This window comes from Cnephaeus nilssonii, assembly GCF_951640355.1.
Source record: "Cnephaeus nilssonii genome assembly, chromosome: 1".
Classification (NCBI taxonomy): Eukaryota; Metazoa; Chordata; class Mammalia; order Chiroptera; family Vespertilionidae; genus Cnephaeus; species Cnephaeus nilssonii.
The window spans coordinates 89054194-89079003 of NC_137072.1; the positions used below are offsets into that span (position 1 = coordinate 89054194).

Genomic DNA, 24810 nt, shown 5'->3' on the forward strand with positions numbered 1-24810 from the left:
TGTCAACTGCAATTGAAAAATAAATATAATTTTAAAAATGAAAAAAAAAAGCAGACTTTTTAAATTCAATGTACTGAGTCAAGACAGGGCTATAGACTAGAGCAAGGGAAGGAGACAAGAGCCAGTGGTTCAGAATTGCTGAGTGTCCTGGTGGCATTGAACAGATCTTTCTGTACCTTAGTGCCTAGTGTTCATGCTCGTGAAATGTAGACACACTCTAGCACAAGCATGTCAAACTCTCAGCCTGTGGGCCGCCTGCCTCATTTATTTGGACCGTGTTAGCATTTGAGTTTGATGTGCTTGCTCTAGCATATCTTTCCTTGAGCACTATTAACATTATTGGATTTTCATAATTTTCCCATCCAAACAGTGTGCATGTAAGTCTGCACATACTCACATACCACACACACCTCTCCACTCTTCTACCCAGGTTTTCTTTTCGTCTGCACACTTGCCACAGCATAGGATACTCCTGCATAATATTTGTTTTGATTAGTTCCTATTCCTCTAAGATAGCTTGTGAGGTATATCTCGGCAGGAGCTTTGTTTTTCCTAGAACAGTTCATAATACATGATAAGGACTCCAGAAACTTTGTGGGTAAATGAATAAAGTATGAGTCTCTGAATTACTATCCAAGAGGTTTTTTTGGTGTGTTTTTTTTTTTTTTGACATTCTGCTTGATTCCCCAAACCCTTAGCTACAAAACTGAACCGTTAAATCTACAAAGAGGATATATTTTTAAGAATATCCTAAAGATGGAACCTTCACGCACATTTTCCACCTTAAGGAAATGGAGGCTTTATCTATAGTTGTGTAGGAGCCACAGTTCTTCAAATGCAACAAATTATAAATATTTCCTTCCTGGGAATTAGCTAGAGAAACCATGGACCAAATTCTTTGTCACATCACGTCCTTGTCCATAAAGCAAGCTGAGCAATCATCTGCACAGTGCTTCATACAACACACAAAAGAATGTTGAAAAGTAGTCTGCTTAACAATGAGATGCACAGGAATATGCTGAAACCAGTAGCTGCATTTAAGTTGCCAATGATAGGGAGAAAGATGTGCCCACAATCTCTTCAAGTGATCCCAAGTTAACCTCAGAGGAATTGAGCCATTGCTCTGTGATCCTGATAAGAAAGTGCATTGGACTTTAATGCTAAGATAAAATATCTATAGTTACTGGTCAATGATCGAGTTTCTAATAATCTGAAACTCTTGAAAATGGCATTAGTACTTCTGTACAAATGCTACTTTAGGAATGTAGCCTTTGGGGGACTATGATATAGTCATCTTGTCAGACCAAAAGTTCTGATGGTGTCTGAAATGGTATCTTCACAATAAACACCTGTATATGATGAAAGGATCGGAACCTTCTGGAAACCTAGAAATAGACAAAAACAGCCAAGAAGAGCGAGACAAGTAGTTGCTCCTGGCACTCTGTCATCAGTCAGCTCAAGAGCAGAGGAGAAGAGGGCTTTCATTGCTTGGCGATGTACAGAAAGCTTGGCTTTTTAGGTAAAAGCCAAGAGAAATGGGAGAACATGGTTAGAAATGAAGAGGGGAGAGTGATGAGGACATTGTCAGCAACAGTGGGTACAGTCAGAGTGATTAACAAGTGTGACAAAATGGAGAAAAGCAGCACTCATGCAGAAGTTGGAGCAGTTCAGAATTTGGGGGAACAAACATTTGATTGATTGCTTTACTTTGATGATAGTTGTGACCACCATTTATTGAGTAGTTAAAATGTGCTAAGCATAGTACCAGGAACTTTATATGTCATGATGAGATACCATAAGGATCTATATGTCTATTCTGTTCCCATCTCCCATCCCTCCATGATCCCTCCACCCCCTATGCCCAATAAAATGCACAGTCTGGGAGAAGCAAAATCCTCTCTATCCTCAACCTCCTGGTCCTCACCACATGCTCTCACCAAAACCTTGCTCTTCCTCACAACACAGCTTAGCCAACATCCCTCTCAAAATACTGGCTGCTTTTCCTCCTGCATCCCTGGTATTGGACCTGGGAGCTGCATTAAGTGACTCTGTGTTTCTCATTGTCCCTTCTAGACTATTCTCTCTCCCTTCTTTCTAAAAACCTCTAACTTTGAATCTCATGTCATCTTAACTGCTGTCATCTGTCAATCCAAGGTTAACTCCTTTTAGCTTCTGTCCACCTACATGCTCCTGTCCTAATTCTTTGTGAATCCAATATGCATATAGATTATTTTTCTATACACCAGATTTCAATTATTTGATTTCTTTTCTGAAATGTTCATTTCCTCCATTTCACCTTACTTAAAAAATTAGATCTTGACTGTGTCTGAGAAAAAACCACAAAAAGATGTTTCCCATGTGAATTCTGTTGAGTTGATATATGACTCAGAGCTGGTGTTTCTGTGCCATCTTTGTCATGTGTTGAACTTTCTGCATGCATTCATACCTCCATATATATTCAACATATAGCTCACCTTGAACCAGGTGAGGTTCCCCTGACCTGGATGGATAGGCTTTTCCATGGCCTAAATTTTGGCAATGAACATAGTATCTGAGACATCCTCTCTCAGCATGGTTTGGCTCAGCATTGCTACTTATATCCTAGCAATTCTATTATTATTATTACCATCACCATCATTTTATTATTATTATTTTTTTCATCCCCAAATGGAACAAAAGATAGAATTTTTAATATTGTTTATGAATGAAATTCTCCTCAAAGTAAAATTTGAAGAAGAGTAACTATGATCAGAAGTCACAGTAGCAGAAGGATACTTTTCTTCATGCAACATAGGAAGAAAATTTATTTTTATTAAACTGGCCAGGAAACTGGAAATTCAGCAAATCAGGATTGACCTTTTGATTATGTTACTAGATAAAAGGTCCGAAGTAAATAATACAGAGGACAATAGGAAGAGTATCATTTCTCATTTCTTAGGGGAGACACTTCTTAATATTTCCAACCTAATAGCAGATGACAATTATGTAAAATATCTTCCCTCTAAAAGAACAAGGTACTGTTTTGGCATAGGTATTATGTACAGCTTTAAAGAGGAAGAGATAAAATAATGGCAGGAACAGTAAGAGGGAGGTATGATATGTAGCAAACCCTTATAACTCAGGAATGGATACTGAGTGAGGGCAGGTGTCTTGTTAGCCCTCACAATGGCAGTCAGGATGAAGAAAGTGATGAGGAGGTGAACACTGAGGATCTGGACAATGGCTGAGACCTTGAAGCTAACCATTTATGATAGAGCTAACACTGGTCCTTAAAGAAGATATTATATTACTTAATATGAAAACTATGCCAGGAACACACTTCTGTCTTGAGTTCTAAGTATGCCTAATTGACTAGAGATGGACATTTTTTGGTTGACACATTATTTATGTAGATAGGAGCCTTCATCACTCCTTCTAGAAAGACACTCACAAAAAGGCAGGTCTTAAGGTCACCATGGGGATCAGAGTATAAATCCCTTACATCTGCTTTTGCTTGAGATGAAGCTAGATGAATAATGCTCATAATCCTGAATCATTATAAAAGAATAAATGGTTTTTAGAATTCTCTATTGAGGAAGATTCACATCAAAACAGTTAAAGTCTGGGAAACTTGCGTTCTTCCGAATGACTCATTAAATCCCAGATAGCTAGCTAGCTGAGGTGGAGCAAGATGTCCCCTCCACTAAAAATCTCTCATTAATGGACATAGAGTCAAGTACCATCATTAGAATACTTTACACTATTTTTCCCTTTATTAAAATTAAATCCTTTCCACATATATTCACCCAAGTATTATCTTTAATGTGGACTTCAGAGTACTAATGACATACTGCATCTGGAATCTTCCACATATAAAATGGTAAGGCACAGAAGTTACACACCCAGGTATTTTACAAAATCTAAAGCTTTCCAAATTCCAGTGTTTTGAAGTCATTCAGGTCACCTGTAAATGACTTTTCTGCCTCAGGTAATTTAAAACTCCAAACTCCTGCAACCAGTGAGACAAAGGCTTTTAGCGAATTATTTAAATCTCAGTAGGAAGCAAACAGGCTGGGTAGATTGAGGAGCATAGGTGAGACAGGCTTTTTCTTTTCTTTTCTTTCTTTTACTTACCCCAGATTCTTACTACTCAGTGTGGTTCATGAACCAATGGCCTGGGTATTGTCAGGTAACACGTTAGAAATGCCTATTCTCAGGCCTCAGCCCCAGCTCATTAAACCAGAATGCGTTTTCAAAAAGATCCCTTTAAGCACATGAACATTTGACAAGCACCACAGGGAGCACATCAGACAAGTGATGGGTGTCTACGCTGACAGTTTCTAAGGTAAGAGCAGGCAACCCTTCGGCTCTATTCAGTGACATTTTTTGTCTGAATTGTAGATCTACAGTCGAAGTACTAAGAATACAATCTGCTTAGAATCAGTGCAGACATTGAAGGAGAGCTCTGTGACAAATCTGCCCTTTTACGCAACCAAATAAGTCTAGTCCATGTTTATGGGACAGAGTGTGGGGAGATAAGAATGATTATAGAAATTATAATTCTATTATTTTTTTATGGGTGAAACAAATAAATTGTGCTTAATTTCAGCTTGATTAAACTATTCCTGGAGAGCCTGTTGCTATGTGCTCATCCAAATGTAAATTTTAACTAGCCTTTTTCTTTACTTAACATGATAGAGAATGTTACTAAAAGCATTTGATGTCCTCTCTCTCTAAAGTGGAAAACTCCATTTACCACGAACAGCATCATTATACAAATTAATGTTTCATTAATTGCATTTCTATTAATACGTGGTCTTCATACTGGGGCTTTTACAATAGAGTAGTGTCTTATAACACCTTGAGCAATTATTACATGGATTTGAATATCTGGTTGAAGCACTCAGTGCCAATGAAAAGCAGGGTCTACTGGTCTACCTAGTTATTTCAAGGCACGCACTTTTAAATAGAAAGAAAAAAAATGGAGCCTTCTATCAGGAAGGATAAAAGAAAGAGTAGTTTAAATGTTCTCCTTTGATCATTTCAGTGATTTCTTTCTTTGAAAATCATGCTATTTTCTGTTCTCTGCTGTACTTTCTTCTCTTATTTCTGTTTCCATTCTGCTTCCCATTTAGAGAACTGGGTCTATCAGAAAAAGAGAGGAGCAAGAATTCAAAGCATGACAGCTTTCAAGCAGTGTCTGTCAAACTTGGCTGCATATTGAAATCACCTGGAAAGCTTAAAGAACGCTTTCAAGGGCACCTTCCACAAATTCTCTTTTTGGTCCAGGGTGGGATCATGGTATCAATATTTTGTAAAAGCCCCCTTTAAAAATCTTTGATCTGAAAGAGAAGAATAATGAAATTTAAATGTTGAAATTGATACCTAAATGAAAAATAACACATATATTCTCACATGGTTCCTTTATGAATGTGGTTCACAGAACAATCCAAGCCAAGACCCCTCATGAGAATATGTCCATTTCCAAGATTATAGATGTCTATGCAATAAAATTAAGAAAAATGAATGGATTTCGAAACTACAGCACCACTGCAGTCAGTCAGGCCTAGCTCAATCCTAAAATGATGTGGGGAATAGTATCTGTAAACATCTAGAAGAGAAAGGGTTTCTGACCATTGTGTGATCTGTTGCAAGTAGAAGTGACCTGGTAAAATAATGGTTATCCTTAAATTATATCAATGTTCAGTTTAATTGGCAAGAATGTCAGAAAATAAATGCTCATGTAGAAACTGAATTGAGAAAAGGACCAATTAAAGCCTGCTTTGTTCTCAGGTGAGATCTTTTCATAATGACCCAATGCACACACAGTGGGAAAGATGGAGAGAAGGGTTTTATGAAGACACTATGTAGAAGTTTTCTTAATAGGCTTTCCTACATGGGCTAAATCTTAGACTTTCAAGTCAGATTGCTTGAGTTCAAATCCCATTTGGACCACTAGTTTTGTGACGTGAAGAATTACTACTACGTCGGTGCTTTGATTTCCTATGTAAAATAGAGTTTTGGGGAAGATTCAATGGGAAATCCTTGTTAAGTGTCTGGCCCATCTATATAATAAAAGCCTAAGAGACCATTATGGCAGAATGACCAGAACAACCAGTCGCTATCATGTTCACTGACCACCAGGGGGCAGATGCTCAACACAGTAGCTGCCTCCTGGTGGTCAGTGCACTCTCACAGGGGGAGTGCTGCTCAGCCAGAAGTCGGGCTCACAGCTGGCAAGCACAGCAATGGTGGCAGGAGCCTCTCCTGCCTCCGCGGCAGCGGTAAGGAGCAGCAAACTGAGTGGTAAGGAGCAGATGGGCAGTAAGGAGTGAGGGGTCCCAGACTGTGAGAGGGCGCAGGCAGGGCTGAGGGAACCCCTGCCCCCAGTGCATGAATTTTGTGCACCGAGCCTCTAGTAAATACTATATAATCAATAAATATTAGCTGTCATTATTATCAAGTTTTGCCCCCCAGTGAACAAAAGCCTTCAGTTTAACAAGAGTGTCTAGTTCTTGAAGATTAAAATTCCATTATAAAATGTCTCTTTACATGTTTGGTTAATATTAAAACCTTTATGTAAAGCAATAGCTTTGTTTTGACTTCCCCTTAAGAAGTTAGCAGCAAAATGGCCATTCATCAGAGCACTAAGGAGAGAAGAAATTTTCAGAAATCCAAATCTGTAAATCTGAGATATCCTCATCAACCTACACAGCCACTTACCCAGGCATGGAAAATAAACTTAAACTGTAACTTAAACTTAAGGTCTGAAGTGAACAGCTATGAGGCTAACTTTATAGTCAAGTTAATTGCAAAACTAATTTTCATAAAAGGAACTCCATTCCTTCACTGGCTTTTATTTTATAACTTAAAAAGATCAGAGACTTTTCAGAAAGTGTTTTTTGTTTTTTTTTACAGTTTAAAAGAAGCAGTCTAGAAAAAGGAATAAATTAATTCAGAAAATATTTCCTCCTTCCCTACACCCACTCCTCTGCTCATCAAAAAAGCTACAGGCGCTAAAATTCATTAACATTTCTATAAACATAAATGTGAAATACTCGTTTTCATTAAGTATTCTACTGAATATGGCAAAATCAAATTTATCTAAGGAGATATCCAATGCTGCTAATTTCCTTGACAATGGGGACATAAAGCAAGGAAAGCCATGAATCATTCATGAAGTTCAATTTACTTCTGTTATTTTTGGTGTTTAGCATCCATGAATAGAAAGTGTGCGGCATGTTGTAGATGCTATTTTTAAATTACTTCAGATCAGAATTAATGATTTGGCAGGCAGCAATAAAGTAAGAATGATTCAAAGGCTTTGCTGGTAATTGTCCTATATTTCATATTTTCTTGTGAGTATTTATATGTTCATGTATTCATAACACTTTTGCTATATTGTAATATCCTTTATAAATCAGGATTGCTTTAGAACCATTATTTTAGGCAAGCACATAAAGTAACTAACTGGCAATGCAACTAAATTGAATAAACTCCCAGAGTTTTAGATTTTGGGGCTGAAAGAGATCTTTAAGGTTATATAATTAACTGGCATCTCACTGAGGAATGTCTTCTACATTAATGCTGGTAGGTGGCCATTTCCAATTAGTTGAAGTGTTTCTGAGAAGGGAAGTCTTTCTTAAAAAGGGACTGATTTCATGAATGTGTACCTTGGTTCATTGGAAAGTATTTTTCTTAAATTCAACATCTACCTTCCTGTAACTTCTGCCCACCTGTCTGCTCAGCTGCTGCTGTGACACCAGCACTTAGCATCCAGAGAACATGTAGTTACCAGGTGAGAAATGCTAGTTGAACTAAATTGAATTGAACGGGTTCAAATCTAGTATTGAGTGGGTTACTTTTATGTATCAATTCGAGTGAGCCACAAAGTGCCTGGATATTGGATCCAACATTCTTCTTCCTGTTCCTGGGAGGGTGCTTTTGGAAGGGATTAGCCTTTAACTAATAAGATAGTAGACTGAGTAAAGTAGATTGCCCTCCCTAATGTGGGCAGGCCTCATCCAATTAGTTGAAGGCTTGAATAAAACAAAAAGATTGACCTTCAGAGTAAGAGAGAATTCCTCCTGCCTGCTTTTCTTGGAACTGGGACAATCAGCTTTTTCCTGCTTCAGACTCACATGGAAACATGGGTCCTTCCTGGGTCTCAAGCATGCTGGCCTTCAAACTGGACCTGCACTGTAAGCGCTCTAGTTTGCCAACTTACTGTGCAGATTTGGGACTTATCAGTCTCTATAATTACATGAGCAAATTCTTCATAAAAACTCTCTCTCTCTCTCTCTCTCTCTCTCTCTCTCTCTCTCTCTCTCCCCCCTATCTAATAATAGACAAATATGCAAATTGACCATACCTCCGACACACCCACAAGCCACACCACAAGCCACGCCCACTACCCAATCAGAGCGAGTATGCAAATTATCCCAAACCAAGATGGCTACAGCCACAGAGAGCAAGGTTTCCTAGGTAACAGAGGAAGCCAAGCTTTCCGCCTGCCCTTTCCAGGCCTAAGCCTCCACTCAAGCTACAAAGTTTCAATTATAGAAGGTAAACAAATTCAAACAAATGGTGGCAGAATGGAGCTTGAGAGAGCAGGCCAGGGTTGCTCCCGGCAGCAGGGGAAGCAAAGCTTTCCGCACACCCTGGCCGGGCCCACCCACTTAAGGCAACAAAGTTTCAATTATAACCCCAACAGAAATGGCTGCCAGCCGCGGAGGGAGCCCCAGGCTTGGCTCCACTCCAGGCTACAAAGTTTCAATTGTAGAAGATAAATAAATTCCAGATACCAGGGCCTCTGCTTGGGTTGCCAGGGGGCATGGCTGGCCTGCAAACCACCACAGGCCCCTCGCTCAGGCCGCCCCACACCCCAAGGGAACCCCACCCTGATCAGGGACACCCTTCAAGGGCAAACCAGCTGGCCCCCACCCCTCTACCAGGCCTCTATCCTATCTAATAAAAGAGTACTATGCAGATTGATCATCACTGCAACACACAATATAGCTGCCCCCATGTGGTCAAAGATCCTGCCCCCATGTGGACACAAGATGGCCACCACAAGATGGTCAGCAGGAGAGGGCAGTTGGGAGGCACCCGGCCTGCAAGGGATGGCAGTTGAGAAGGACCAGGCCTGCAAGGGAGGGCAGTTGGAGGTGATCAACCCTGCAGGATAGGGCAGTTAGGGGTAACCAGGCCGGCAGAGGAGGGAAGTTGGGGGCAAACAGGCTGGCAGCAGAGTGGTTAGGGGGTGATCAGGCTGGCAGGCAGAAGTGGTTAGGGGCAATCAGGAAGGCAGGCAGGCAAGCAGTTGGGAGCCAGCAGTCCTGGATTGTGAGAGGGATGTCCGACTGCCCGTTTAGGCCCGATCCCTGGGATCGGGCCTAAACGGGCAGTCGGACATCCCTTGAGGGGTCCCAGATTGGAGAGGGTACAGGCTGGGCTGAGGGACAACCCCCCTCCGTGCACGAATTTCGTGCACCGGGCCTCTAGTGTGTGTATATATATATATATATATATATATATATATATATATATATACACACACACATACATATATATCCATACATCCTACTGGTTATATTTCTCTGGAAAATCCTAATACACTGGCCAACACCAAACCTAAGATTTTTCTTTTATATGATAGCATTTAAAGCATTCAGCAATGGCTATTATTCCTCCATAAATTTCCCCCCAAGATAGCTTGGTATCCTCCTCTAAAGGAAATTACTTCAATGCAGCATTAAGAACTGGACACAGTTCTCCACATGTGGCTTTATAAGGGCAGACTTTTGTAGAACTACTCCTGCCTCATATCTGGACATTACACTTATTTTGACCTTATTTCCAAGTGTTAATGTAACACATTATTATAAATAGAGCTCAGCATTTCAACTGCAACAATCACATTTTTACAGGAAATTTTCCATAGTTAAGTTATGCCACTGTATTTAAGTAGACACATTTTTCTTATTACTATTTTTGTGAACATGAAAACATTGAAAGCAACACAATGACAATATTCTGAGACTAAAAGATAGATTGAGTGGATGATTCACTAAATTGAACACATTAAGACAATGTCTACGTTAAAAGTTTCCAAATCATTTTTTAAAAACAAGATACAAAAATAAAAATAACCAGGTATCACTAAATGTTACCTTTGTTCGATAAATTGGTTGTGGTTCAAGTAGGAGTGATATAGATAGTCAATGGCTCAAATGAAACAAAAATTAGTGTGGTGAAGGCCTGGGGTGGGGGCAGGAGCAAGGCAGAGTGGGTCAGTGGGGAGGAGGAGGGAGGAAAGGGGACATCTGTAATACTTTCAACAATAAAGATATATTTAAAAAAAATAAAACAAAAATTCATAGGGATTTATCAAATTTATCAGCACATCAAAATTCCTAAATGTTCCCATATCTGGCTCTTGGATGACACATTTATAATCTTAAATTCTGAGATAATCTTAAAGCGCAAATATAAAATTATACAAATGAAAGCTTATTTTATGACAAGTAAAAGAACCCATGCCTTAAATCTTATCTGAGAACATGAAAACCAGACATCTATCTTCTAGACTTAAAAGACTTGAGAAGTTTGGAGCTAAGAAATTTAGCATAAATTCACTCCAAAAATATTTATTATTAAGTACTACCCTAAGTTGTAATTATTCTTGTGAGCAAAGTAATGGTCCTTTTTTTAAAATGGGTTTTATTATAATCCACAGAAGGAAGAAAAAATAAACACACAAGCATATAAATGCTACATAGGAAACTAACAGAATTTGGAGATAATAACTCGGGTTCATAATTTAGATTGAATTCTCAGGAAAGCCTCTTATTGGAGGTGTCATCTTAGGAGAGAACTGAAGAATGAGACGAGAAAAGGCAAAAGAACCATGATGGATAAAAGCAATTCGGCCATTCATTCTATCTTGCAGGTAGAACGAATGGTATTTGACAATAGATTGGAATGGAGGAATATAAGGGAGATGTCAACAATTAGTGCAAGGATTCTGATTGGATACTGAGATTAAGGAGACTGGGAATAAAACTCATTTGGGAGGGAAAATGATAGTTAACTTTTGAGCAAATTAAGATGCCTTTGAAACATAAAAATAGACATGCCAAGAAGAGTGCTATGTACCTTGTCTGGGGCTTAGAAGATAACTGAGCTGGAGGTATATATTTGGGGACCATGGGAATAAAGATGGTAGGTAAAGAGAGGTGATCTTTCTGAGAACAGTGTCAGTGGAGGTGAGAGATGGGTAGACTGGTTCCAAATTACAACAGATACAGACCATTATTCCAAGTAGCTTGAAGGAAAGGAGAGTAATTATGAAAAGCTTAAGGGGAGCTGTAGGGGGAGAGTAGACGTGTTTGATAATGAGAAGAGTTTGAACTTGTTTTTAGGCTCTGAATAAAGGGCTAGCCAGAGGGTGAGATTGAGGATCTAAGTGATCAGGGGTAGAGTATGTGTGAACCTGAAAAAAAAAAAAATTCTCAGAGGAGGAAGACAGATGGAATCCTGAGCACAGAGGCCAAGGTCAGGCTATAATGAAAGAAGTAGGAGCGCCTCTTCCTCTGAAATACGGAGGGCTAGCTTGGGATGGTGAAGGTACAAGGGAGTTTAGAACAAGATGGGTGAGCCCACTGAGAGATTTCAGGCCTGAGGTGGCTTCTACTGCTTTGGGGTACAGTGACAAGTGACACGATCTTGTACTGAGAGGATGAGGTCAGGGTCGATATCTTCCTCCATTGTTGCTGCAGAGAATTGGAAAAGGCACCCGAATCCTCCATGATTGTTATCCCAAGTCCTTCTCTATCTACACACAGCTCGTGGCTATCGAACCTTTACATGATAGCTTTATTGATTTCAAATTCCAAATCCTCTTAGTATTAAATTTCTTGATCAATTTTTCTACGTGCCATTAACTGTTTTTATAGCATCCCAGGGCTAGAAAGCTATTGACCTGCTCCAAGTTCAACTAAAATTTCAATTTAACAAGGCTTTATAACCTTTCCAATTTTATTTGATTAGATGACATTTAAAAAAAGCAAAACATCTTTAATTTTTCTCAAAAGACCTAACCAAGCAAGACATTGCCCCATCCTTGGGATTGTGATGGAAGAGAATACAAACTAGTGCATTTTGTACGGTAGGTAACGTTTCTACTCTATTGTTCGCAAAAGTATAATCGGTTCAACTTTACTTTGGTGGAATGTCTACTTTATTATTCGTATTTCCCAACACACACGGCAGCCTCTCATTTGTAATCACTTTAAAGTTCAGTTATAGGCTTCATAAGTTCAGGGAGAGCTATTTCAGCAAATAATGCAACACATGTTTCTTCATGAAGAGTTAAAAAAAGATGAATAACAGATTCTGTATTTATTAGTACTTAACAACATATTGATTATGTACTTAGGCAGGGAACAAGCAAAGCTCATTTGAACTCCATAGTATTGCCATATGTAACTTGGTTGCTTGGAATTATTCCTGTTAATACTTAAGATCTCTTTACATTGATTTATCTATTGTTAAGAAAGGATACATTTTAACTAAAATATTAAAGCTAAACAATTGTCATTTGAGGCCTTATGTGTCTTTTGTTTGTTTGTTTTTTAGTTAACATGAATGGAATCAAGGACTATCTGGCTTTCTGCATCCACAGACTACCCTCTCTGCAGTAGCAATCATTTGACCTTTGACCCAGAAGCCAGTTCTGCCTCAGCTTCTGGGCTCTATTTTAACCTGTATTAGGGATAATTTTAGGAAATATAGACCAATCTTTGGTTGACTCAGCATCCTCAAACTAGCTGCGAGTGGCTCCAACAGGTGCTGTACTTCTAACTGTTGATGTTCAGCTCCCTTGCTCACCTGTTGATTGCAGGATTCTATGATAGTAAGAGTACCTGGTTTGAACCCCACTTCACCACTATCCTTGGCTTGGGTAAGTTATTTCACTTCTCTGAGCCTCAGATACATGATCTCTCAAAGTTGGTAGAAATATTTATGTTACGAAGCTGTTATATTAATGCCTAGTTTTGGTCTGGCAAGTACAAGGCAGTTCTGTGATTTTTTTTTCACCCTTTCTCCCAAATTCCTGCCTTTATAAACTCCTCATTACACAGATTCTTACAGACTCCAGTCTCTGCTTTGCTTTAAGTAAATATCTGTAGGGACCAGAGTTCTGTGACCTGCTGTTGGGTCACTTGAATGATGGCCACCATCTGCCTGCAATTCTACCTATTAGCTGACTTGGGGGTTCCAGTGACCTGCCTCATCCATCTGTCCAGACAGCTGATGGCATATTACTGAATTTCCTCAATGACTCCATATGCCTGAGTCACCACCTATTGCCTGACACCATATTTTATAATTATTTTGGAGTATCTGGCTGTTTGTGCTTTCCCCATCCCTGCCACAGGAAACTTATGTTTTATTTCTTCCTCATCCATAGTTTTGTTTTGGTCATTATATGATACTAGAAGCCCGGTGCACAAAATTCGTGCACGGCGGGGGGTTGTCCCTCAGCCCAGCCTGTACCCTCTCCAATCTGGGACTCCTGGAGGGATGTCCGACTGCCCGTTTAGGCCCGATCCCACCAGGATCGGGCCTAAATGGGCAGTCGGACATCCCTCTCACAATCCAGGACTGCTGGCTCCCAACTGCTTGCTGCCTGCCTTCCTGATTGCCCCTAACCACTTCTGCCTGCCAGCCTGATCACCCCCTAACCACTCCGCTGCCAGCCTGGTTGATGCTTAACTGCTCCCCTGCCAGCCTGTTTGCCCCCAACTTCCCTCCTCTGCCAGCCTGGTCACCCCTAACTGCCCTCTCCTGCAGGGTTGATCACCTCCAACTGCCCTCCCTTGCAGGCCGGGTGCCTCCCAACTGCCCTCCCCTGCTGGCCATCTTGTAGTGGCCATCTTGTGTCCACATGGGGGCAGGATCTTTGACCACATGGGGACAGCTATATTGTGTGTTGCAGTGATGATCAATCTGTATATTACTCTTTTATTAGATAGGATAGAGGCCTGGTGCACGGGTGGGGGCCAGCTGGTTTGCCCTGAAGGGTGTCCCTGATCAGGGTGGGGTTCCCTTGGGGCGTGGGGCGGCCTGAATGAGGGGCCTGTGGTGGTTTGCAGGCCGGCCAAGCCTCCTGGTAACCCAAGCAGAGGCCCTGGTATCTGGGATTTATTTTCCTTCTACAATTGAAACTTTGTAGCCTGGAGCAGAGCCAAGCTACAGGGGTGGCAGCCATTTCTGTGGCAGTTAATTCACCTTCTACAATTGAAACTTTGGGGTGGCAGCCATTTCTGTGGCAGTTAATTCACCTTCTACAATTGAAACCTTGTAGCCTTAAGCGGGTGGGCCTGGCCAGGGTGTGCGGAAAGCTTTGCTTCCCCTGTTGCCGGCGGCAACCCTGGCCTGCTCTCTCAAGCTCCATTCTGCCACCATTTGTTTGAATTTGTTTACCTTCTATAATTAAAACTTTTTAGCTTGAGTGGAGGCTTAGGCCTGCAACGGCTATGGAAAGCTTGGCTTCCTCTGTTACCTGAGAAACCTTGCTCTCTGTGGCTGTAGCCATCTTGGTTTGGGTTAATTTGCATACTCACCCTGATTTGCTGGTGGGCGTGGCTTGGCTGGTGGGTGTGGCTTATGTAGCAGAGTGATGGTTAATTTGAATATTACCATTTTATTAGAGAGGATAATAAATGGACCTCAAAGTCATCTATTTCCTAAATATGAATAAAGTTAATTGCCTACTTAAAGAAAAATATAACTTATAATAATAGAAAAACTCAATATGTATTATAAAATAAAAATGCATTTTAGGAGACAATAAATCCTGATAATTTTAGCACTTGATAATTTACAACACAGAATAGTAAATTCAAGGACTGGTCAAATTCACTACTTCTTTAGGTGACTGATGTAAACCATAAGGTCTTTGAATTTTGAGAGGATGTATCCTATTACTGTTCAGCGAAGTAAAGGTAAAAGATCACAATCCATGAAAGAGATGCCAAGGGTAAAAGGCAATCCATATGAAGCAACCCATGATGACCTCTTTCCATGTCAGTTCCAAAAGCTAATGATTTACTTGCGTAGCTCATGTTCTGCCTTGTTTATAAACTATTACTGGCCATTAACAAATGATTGTGTTCATATTTCATTTCTACCTTTTGAATTTGGTTGTCATTTAAATTAAAAGTCATCACATTCACATAGTAACACCTATCAACCAGCTTATTTATATAATGCATTTTAAAAATTAGAATATTTCTTAAAAAATAGCTCATGAATTTTCTTATTCATTCTAGTTTTAGTGGTAGTATATCACCATCTATTTCTTAATCTATATCTATATCTACATAAGTATATTTATCTGTTTCTATGTTTGTATTCAGTAAAAGTAGAAAATTAATGTAATCCTATATACTAATAAAAACTTAATATGCTAAGTGTCCCGTCGTCCAGTTGTCTGTTCAACCAATCAAAGTGTAATATGCTAATGACAATGCTAAGGCTGCCCAACTGCTTGCTATGATGTGCACTGACCACCAGGGGGCAGATGCTCTGACCGGTAGGTTAGCTTGCTGCTGGGGTCCAGCTGATTGGGACTGAACAAGATGGGCCAAACATGCCCTGGAGCCCTCCCACAGTCCCTCTCCGGCTGACCAAACTCCTGCGTCCCTCCCAGGCCCTGATCTTGCACCACTGGGGTCCCTCAGCCTGGCCTGCGCCCTCTTGCAATCCAGGACCCCTCAGGGGATGTCGGAGAGTCGGTTTGGCCTGATCCTGCTCAATGCAGTAACTGCCCCCTGGTGGTCAGTGTGCTCCCACAGAGGGAGCGCTGCTCAGCCAGAAGCCAGGCTCACGGCTGGTGAGCACAGCAGTGGTCGTGGGAGCCTCTCCCACCTCTGTGACAGTGCTAAGGATGTCCAACTACTAAGCCATCAGTCAGACATCCCCTGAGGACTCCTGGACTGCGAGAGGGCACAGGCTGGACTGAGGGACCACCCCTTCCCCCTGAGTGCATGAATTTCATGCACCGGGCCTCTAGTTCCTTAATAATCAGATAATTAGGAGTACAGTACTATATTTACTGGTATTCTTTAACAATACTATGAGGTCACCTGAATTTTTCCCATTTTCTTTTACTCTTTTGATGTTTAGATCTGGGAAGAATTTTAGATGATTTAAATAAATATCTGTCTATTTCTCACCTTACAGTAGGTGGCATTGTAATGCTCTGAATTTACTACTGCACCTTTCTGTGTCCCTTAAAACCAGGAAATGGCCTAGGCCTGGTATTCACAATAAATGGACTTAAATGCCTGCTTGTTGATGGCTATGAAACAATGATACAAAGTCAATGACATTAAGTCTCAGTGACTAAAATATTCAAGTTGTTAAGAAAGCAATCAATGAAAACAGCCCAAGAAGACAAATCAAAATCAGTCACTAGACCTGAAACATAGCAAGTCTTTGGCCCAATGCACCAGCACCATGGAGGTTTGTTCTTCCTATGAAGAAAGACAAAAGTGCACAAGACCCTACCATAGTGTTTTTCTAAAACACAACAATTTACAATCCTCCAGGTGGAGACTATCAAATCAAAAACAATCTCTTAAAGTCTTTACATACTAAAATGTTTTCCCCCTCTTGTTAATGCAGTTTAGGTGTTAGAACACCTTGGGAGAAATTCTACTCTGAGAAGGAAATAGCATTAGTTTATCAATTGTCCTGCTAAACTAAGTAAACTTTCCCTCATGGTTCAAAAATTTAACTGCATTGAAATAAACTTGGAGCCACCGATATAAGGGGAAATGTCACTAGAGTGGGAAACTCTTAAAAAGTTGGCAGCACAGTATAGCTGAAAATATCCTGTCACCTATTCAGCACGAGGTCGAATTTAATTGGGTCAAGCAAGCACCCCCCCTTTCCACTCCCTTGTCCAAGTAACTCACAACTTTCAATCTCCAGAGTGCAGTTTTGTTCATCCAGAGGATATCTTCGTAGATCCATCATACATGCCGCTGTGGTTGTGATTCTGTCAGGATGAGAGAGAGAAAGATAGCATCATAAGGATGATGGCTTCCGTTTCCAGGCTTCCCAGCCTTGAATCATGTTACCAGTGGGCAGCACAATTTTGTGGTTAAATATTTTGAAGGCAGGCAGATTGAATTTGGGTCTTCCTTTGCTGCTAACTAGTCTTGTGAGCCTGGGCTGTTTAATTGAGCTCTATGAGCCTCAGTCCCCTTATCCATCATAACACCTACTACATAGGATGAATGGCAGTGAGAATTAAAAGAGAGGTGTGCTCCACAAATGCTGGTCATTATTATAGTTATTTTTATCCCATGGCCCTTCCTATAGCATCCTGGCAATGTCTCTGCCAGTATCTTCAGCAAGTCCTGCCTATGAGTAGGTTATCTACGTTATGCATCAAAGCCTACCTTAATCTCCTGCTACAACCTAATAATAAAACAACAACAACAAAACCTGTCCTCTATAACTTTCGGTGCCTAACACTACCCACTATTAGAGAGATTTGTCAAATTCATCTCTGAGACCCTGGTCCACCTATACTCAATATAACTAGGAAAGAAACACTACCTTAGGATTGGTGTTCATACCACATAGTCACCAACTCCAGTTGAGCTTATGTTTTTATGCAAGCCCAAAAACCCTGACTCTAGATATTTCACCTGGGTTTCCATTATCCCTCCATTTTCACTTGCCTGGGCTATGGAATCTGAGAGTAACTGAAATTCCTAGGCTATCCACTCTTACGAACATTGCATATTACCATGGAATTGAGAAAGTGCTTTTCTTTGAAAAAATTGCATAGTCTTCTCTCACTAAAGGAATGTGTGATCATAATGTAAAGAATTCAAAATATTCAAATTTAATAATAGAAAGTTTCCTTGCTAATTTAATCCCCAGAAACCACAACATTGGACATTTTCCATGAATATTTCATGTACAAATAGGAGCACAGCTATATCATCTTATAGGACAGCTTCTTAGACAGCTGCCTACCTGCTCTGAACCTTTCTTGTTTTCTTTAACAACGCACCTTGGAACTGGTTTTATATCAGTAAATAATAGGCTGTCTTAAAAATTTTACTGCAATATGTTCAGTTGTATGGAAATACCATACTTTATATTCCCAGTCATCTTTTGATGGACATTTACACTGTTTCCTGTCTTTTAATTTTGTTTTGTTTTGTTTTAAATATATTTTATTGATTTTTCACAGAGAGGAAGGGAGCGGGATAGAGAGCTAGAAACATCAATGGGAGAGAAACATCGATCAGCGCCTCCTGCACACCCCCTACTGGGGATGTGCCCGCAACCAAGGTACATGCCCTTGACTAGAATCGAACCTGGGACCTTTCAGTTCGCAGGCCAACGCTCTATCCACTGAGCCAAACTGGTTAGGGCCCGTCCTTTAGTTTTACAAATGAAGATGCATTGAATATACTGGTATACCCTACTATGTGGAAAGGGAATGGTTGGAAAAAGGTATATGCATTGTAAGTTTTGCCACATTGCCCTTGGTAGAGGTTGTGTCAATTTACACTCCCACTAACAGTGTATCTAAAGTTGACAAAGTACTCTTCATTCCTATGTTTTTTGAGGCTGCCAAGGTGACTTATTGTTTTGGTCATGTGTGTTAACCTAACAGGAACCTTCTTCTTAAAAACACTGTTACAAAAGACCCTAATCCTTTCCAATTTCTCTCAGGCTTTCCTTATGAAGGATGAGAGTTCACAGGATGAGCATTGGGGCATTCCTTTTGAAGCCTTTCATGGGATGTTGGTCAATGTAATCAGATTTATTTGAGCAATAGGCAAAAGCAAAAAAAAAAAAAAATTCAGGTTCAATTTATAAAACATTTCTTCAAAGTGTTTTACAAAAATTTTAAAGACTAGTTATATTCCAGAATTTAGCACATGAAATGATTTTATTAGATTCTTTCTTGATTCCTGCTCTTATAATTACATGCATTAATTTTTTTACTTAAAAAACATATATTGCATATCTTTTGTTTTCTGAAAATACAATTTCACAAGCTTGCTTTTATGGTCTGCAAGTGTTTTAAAACACCTTAATGAGACAACACAATACATATTTTTAAAATGTTTTAGAAATTATCTATCTACCCTACTATAGTATTTGTTTAACAGCTTCTTATGAGTAAAAGGATCATGAAAATTATCTATAAACTAGAAGCCCAGCGCATGAAATCGCATGGCCCCACCGTGCTCGCAGCCCCACCCACCCACGCCGGTTTTTGGTCATTATGGCTTTAGGGCCATGGGCTTTTTATATATATAGATTACTAACGTGTGCCAAGTCCTATGATCCTATGACTTAGCCAGTGGATGATTTTCCCCACAAGGGACATTCGGCAACATCTGTAGACGTTTTTGATTGTCAGGCTGGTAGTGGAGGCCTGATACTTGCATCTAGTCGGTGGAGGCCAGGGATTCTGCCTAATATCCTGCAATGACCAGGAAATCCCCCAACAGTAAAGAATTGTCTGTTTCAAAGTGTCAGTAGTGCCAAGGTTGATGAATTTGGCTTCATGGTGGTTTTCAAACCATTTCCTTTGAGGAAAACATTAATGAAACAAAATCTTAAATAGAAGCTCAATCTATAAAATAGAAATGAAGTAAGGTAAAAGAGTATTTTGTTAATATAAAATTATCTTATAAGTTCAATGTTGACATCTATTTTAATGAGCACGCAAATTTGGAAGCAGGAATTATAATTAGGGCCTTAAATCTTCCTCCGCAGCAATATTTTTCTGTTGAATTTTATTAGTATAGTATTGAGAAAATCCTAATAGTGAAAAATTTGTTTCTAAAAATCTTACATGACCAGTCATAGGCTACCCTGAATTGGGTAAAAAAAAAACCCGCATACCTGTGTGCCTCTATGATCAATGACACCTTTCTACATGGTTCGGATACATTCATAGGTAGTTGATCTCTAGCAGGAGCTTACTGATGGGTTAAAAGGAAGCGTTACTTGCTTCAAAGCAAAAATTCTCTATGCTCTGCATAAATTAACTTGGCTGCATAAGTTAATATTGTGGTGGTCTTGAATGCATTAAAATGTACATAGGACACCATATAGTGTACTTGTTTTATTATTATAGTTTTAAATAATTATAACATTTTAACATAAAATTAGAATGAAATATTATTTGTGGGACTGTTAACAAGCTTTAGAGGTACTTGAAAATAGCATTTGACTCACACTGGTTGACATATCTCACTTAATTGACCTCATTTTCATAAAGGTGTCATCTGGTTAATTAACCACATCACATCAAAATCAGGACATGCCTTGAAATCTTACGCTGAACCACTGATTCACACATTGTGAAGTTCTGGAGTTTTTAAAAAGCAATTTGAAAAGCTAACAAAGCCTTGTGTGTAAAATGAATAACTAATGTCTCATGTGCATGGATCCTACAGTTGCGAGTAATTAAAAAAACACCCAACTTTTGGAAAGCATAACTGAACTTACTATTGCTATCTGTTATGATCAATCCATTCAGCAATCAATAGATAAAATAAATCTAATTGATATTATCTTGGGAAACCATACATCACACTAGAGACTTGTCCATGACTTGATATTTTTTCAATTATGACATCCTGGACAAGTTAGTTTCTCTTGCCCAAATCCTATTAAGATACCAAGAAAAGCTGAGTAATCCTAACTCAGAAAGGGCGGGAATCAAGGCAGCTCCAGGAAATTGAGCTGTAGGACGTGCCCAACTTCCTCTGGAAATCTCTGACATTAGTGAAACAATTTCCTTCTTGGGATCTATTTGCTCCTAATGTACAATACCGCAGAGTATTTCCTTGGTTCAACTTGGATTAGGTGCCAACTCTCCCAAAATTATTTAGTACAAGCTGGAAGGAAAGTCACAGGTGTACAAATACGGTCACCAGGAGCCCACAAGGGTCCTGAGAAGGGAGGGATCATTGAGACTTGGACAGGACCCCCCTATACATGCAGGTACTCAGAAAATGGTGTTGTGGCCTGTAGAAATTTATGCAACACAGCGTCAGTCTCTGCTAATTTAAGGGATTGCCATTTCTAGGTTTTTTTTTTTTTTTTAATGCTTATGGCTAAATTTGCTGAATGCCTTGGGCTCTTTATGAGGGAAAAAAATGCTCAGAAAAAATTCCCAGGATCATTAACAAATGATCTGGGTGAGAAGCAACAGTGAACATCTCTAAGAATGAGTACTCCCTCCCTGTTTTTCCATTTGTTCACCTTGCTGAATGCAATTGCTCAGTAGTAGTTAGTCACACCTCTGCAATTAATTAACACTTCCATATGGAAATGTGCTCACATTGTGGTGGAAGCAGCCTGATAATCTATACCTATGGAATCAAAGGTGCCAAAGATTAAAAAACAAAAACAAAAAAACAAAACTGGATGGGTTGACCATTTCAAGCTTAAAATGGTTTTTGAAAATTTTTTAACTTTTCACACTCAAGCCATTCATTTTGAGTGTGTAAAATTATTATTATTGGCCAATAGCAAATGAAGGTAGCATAGAGTATTACCAGCTAAAGCAAAAACATTAATTCCTGTTTTTCTGAACATAGACTTCCCAGAGGTTCAGATTCATGACAGCATAACATCCATCTGTCTTCTTTCAAAGACATTTAGAATGGCTTACATTATAATCCAATTTATTGACATTTTGAAGGTTAGGTCAGAACACTATAATAGGCTGTTAGAAGCTATGGTCCCGTGATACTTGGGAGTGAATGGAAATCATATTGCTGTAGTATTCATTTATGAAGGTGTATTCTACATGGTCACTGACGGAAAAAGTCACTGTGATTACAAATCATGTATATTTGATGTCTAAGGGCAGTGTGACCCTCACTGCGAACAAAACACAATCCAGGAAGACCTGGCCCATGAGTAGCTCAAAATCTACACACAAACATGCGCATACACAGACGTACATAGAGAGGACTTTGCAAATACTAGTAAGAATGTGAACTTAAATAAATGAACAAATTATGTACATATGGTTGGGATTTCAATTTTATAGGGATGAGTTCCCATGTTTTAAACTTAATTTCTGTAGAACATAACTGTACCAACTTAATAGAATCTGTATTAAGAAACTTTGATGCCCTGACCGATTTGACTCAGTGGATAGAGCGCCGGCCTGCGGACTGAAGGGTCCCGGGTTCGATTCTGGTCAAGGGCATGTACCTTGGTTGCGGGCACATCCCCAGTAGGAGGTGTGCAGGAGGCAGCTGATCTATGTTTCTCTCTCATTGATGTTTCTAACTCTCTATCCCTCTCCCTTCCTCTCTGTGAAAAAATCAATAAAATATACTTTTAAAAAAAGAAAGAAACTATGAGAACAGAGAGGGGGAAAGCCTGAAAATGCTGAATTCTAATCACACTCCTAAAATTGGTAAATTTGATAGTGAGTCGCAATTTTAAGGTTGATATCAGTATCACTTAGTAAAGTTTGTTTGAAGAATGGCTTCTTTGGCCTCGAGGCTGCACCCTCAATCCAGGTGAAGTTTATCACTCAAAAAAAAACAAAAAAAAACTGATGAGAAACTGATGAGCAAGCTTATCCTCAGTTATAACCACTGAGTACATGGATTTTTTTCCCCTTAGCTAACAATTACTGAGTGGTGAAAATAATCTGTATAATCTTCATAATTGGTGCTGGAAGCTAATTCCAGCATGTCATACATGCAAGTTTCATCAAAAGGTTGATGGAACTTGGGGACTCAGCAAGGGCTGAATCACATATGTTATTGCCTGTTGGAAATGGCTAAAGGCATTTCCCCAAACCTGAAAAGGATGCATAAATGATTGGTTGCTACCAGACAGCTGAGGGCATTTCAATCTACATGTTATTGCCTCCTACTGGCCAAACACCTGAACAACTGTAGGCAGTTTCCCCAATCTGACAATGGATTCTGTATACCAAACCTTACCCTTTGATATGTATATCTACCTTGCCTTAGGATAAATTGTGTTAATAAAAAGCAAGGGGTCCAGAGAGACAGGAGAACTTGGTTTCTTTAGCTAAGTTTTCTCTGGTTCCCCAAAATGCCTTCCAAAATTATGTTTCATCTCTGGACTCTTGATTAATTTACATGCAGCGCTTTTTCCAGATTCCTGAGCCCCTTCAAGAGGCTGGATTAAGACCCCTGGCATTAACTGGCATCAAATTTTATTTTGGGTAAAATACCATGTTTAGGAAAATACCTTGGTATTTGAAGGTGAAATCCTGAGCGTGTGAGAATAAACAACTAATCTTTTCTGTCAAAGAACAGTTTAGATAGCCACCATTTTGGACTGCGTGACTTGGCAGCCACCATGTTGGCCGCATGACTTTAAGGTTGATATCAGTATCACTTAGTAAAGTTTGTTTGATAAACTTTGTAGCTTCCCTGGGGGCCGCCATCTTGAAATGGCAAAGGACAACCGCTACCTTTGAATTAGCCAATCATGAAAGACTGTGCACCTGAGCTCCAATCAAGAGTGAGGGACAGGTCACGTGAGTCAGGATTAAAATGCCAAGCAGACCACCTGCTCAGTGTGTGCGTGCTCCCAGACAATGTGCATGCGCACCCTCCTGCGCAAAGTAAAGATATTGCCTTGCTGCCTGGCTCCTGAGTACTCATTATGTTCTACCAGGACACCTGAATTTGGCTTGCCTTATTTCTTACAATTTGGGGGCGGGTCCGGGATACCATTTGTCATCACGGGGAAATTGGACCCCTCTCCTGAGGAGGTGCACCCTGCTGTCAAGTTGCAGCGGCCTTGGTGAGGAGAGACAGCCATTGTCCCCCGGGCCGACTACAAGCTCAGGACCGAGAATCAGCCAGCAACACAGGAAGGGCTCAAGCAAGACCCATGGCACTCAGGTAACCTCATGATGAGCCAAGGTGGGAAATTGGACTGAGTACTACTTTGGTGATTGGGTATCCTCGGAGGTTGGGCATACGTGACTGGGATGTGACTTGGACATAAAGCAAGTGCAGAGTTCTGATCTGTGGTTCCATTCCCTGCGAGGGAAGTGGCCAGAGAGGGATGAAGCAGATCTCAGGGAGTATGAGAAACTTCCAATATGGGGGGTTGAGTACATAGTCACAAAGGACCTGCCAAGGATGGGAAATAGAAATTCTAGGCCTAGGAAATACATTCCCTTGAAATAGTCCATTGGGGAGAATGCTGAGATTCGGTGGTGGTGGTGGTGGTGGTGGGGGGGGGCAGTTCCCGCTTCAGGGACAGAAGACATTGCTCTGCTTTAGTGGTTCTTAATGCAGGGGATTCTGTGGTGTAAACTTTTAGTGTGTTGTGCGCGCCTGTATAAGACTTTTTCAGTTTATGTTTTATGTCTCTTTCTTGTTTAATTTGTTTTAAAATGGGCAAGTTCTGCTTTGGGAAAGCCCAGTTATGTGTGGTGAGAGGCTGAACACGTGACAGAGACTGCAGGAAAGTCCCACCAGCTGCCAAGAATTTTTTTCCTTGGGGACTCTTCTTGCTCTCCCTCACAGGGTGTTAGCCACCAGAAATTCTTAGCTAGTGAGATTTCTGTCTGTGTGGCTGTAACGTAATGTTGGCTTTCTGTCTTTTAGGGACTTCAGTTTGCTCTTCCCTGGTTTATGAATGTGGGGAAGTAAGCTATGCAGGCTGGGTTGGGCAACAAGGTGAATGTTTCCATGATAATGGGCAGTTCGTGAATGAGGACTGACCACATTACAAGGGTGACTCCCACGTCCTGGG

The 24810-nt window shown here is 40.2% G+C and overlaps 1 protein-coding gene across 1 annotated transcript in view; it reads right to left on the bottom strand.

Moving 5' to 3' along the window:
- GABRB1 (gamma-aminobutyric acid type A receptor subunit beta1) overlaps positions 1-24810 on the bottom strand; it is a gene marked incomplete at its 3' end in the record, with an annotated part of 364005 nt that overhangs the window by 67001 nt on the left and 272194 nt on the right. The window contains exon 5 of the mRNA XM_079773708.1: positions 16968-17050. Coding sequence (XP_079629834.1) covers positions 16968-17050 — 83 coding nt within the window. The remainder of the gene's footprint in view (positions 1-16967; positions 17051-24810) is intronic.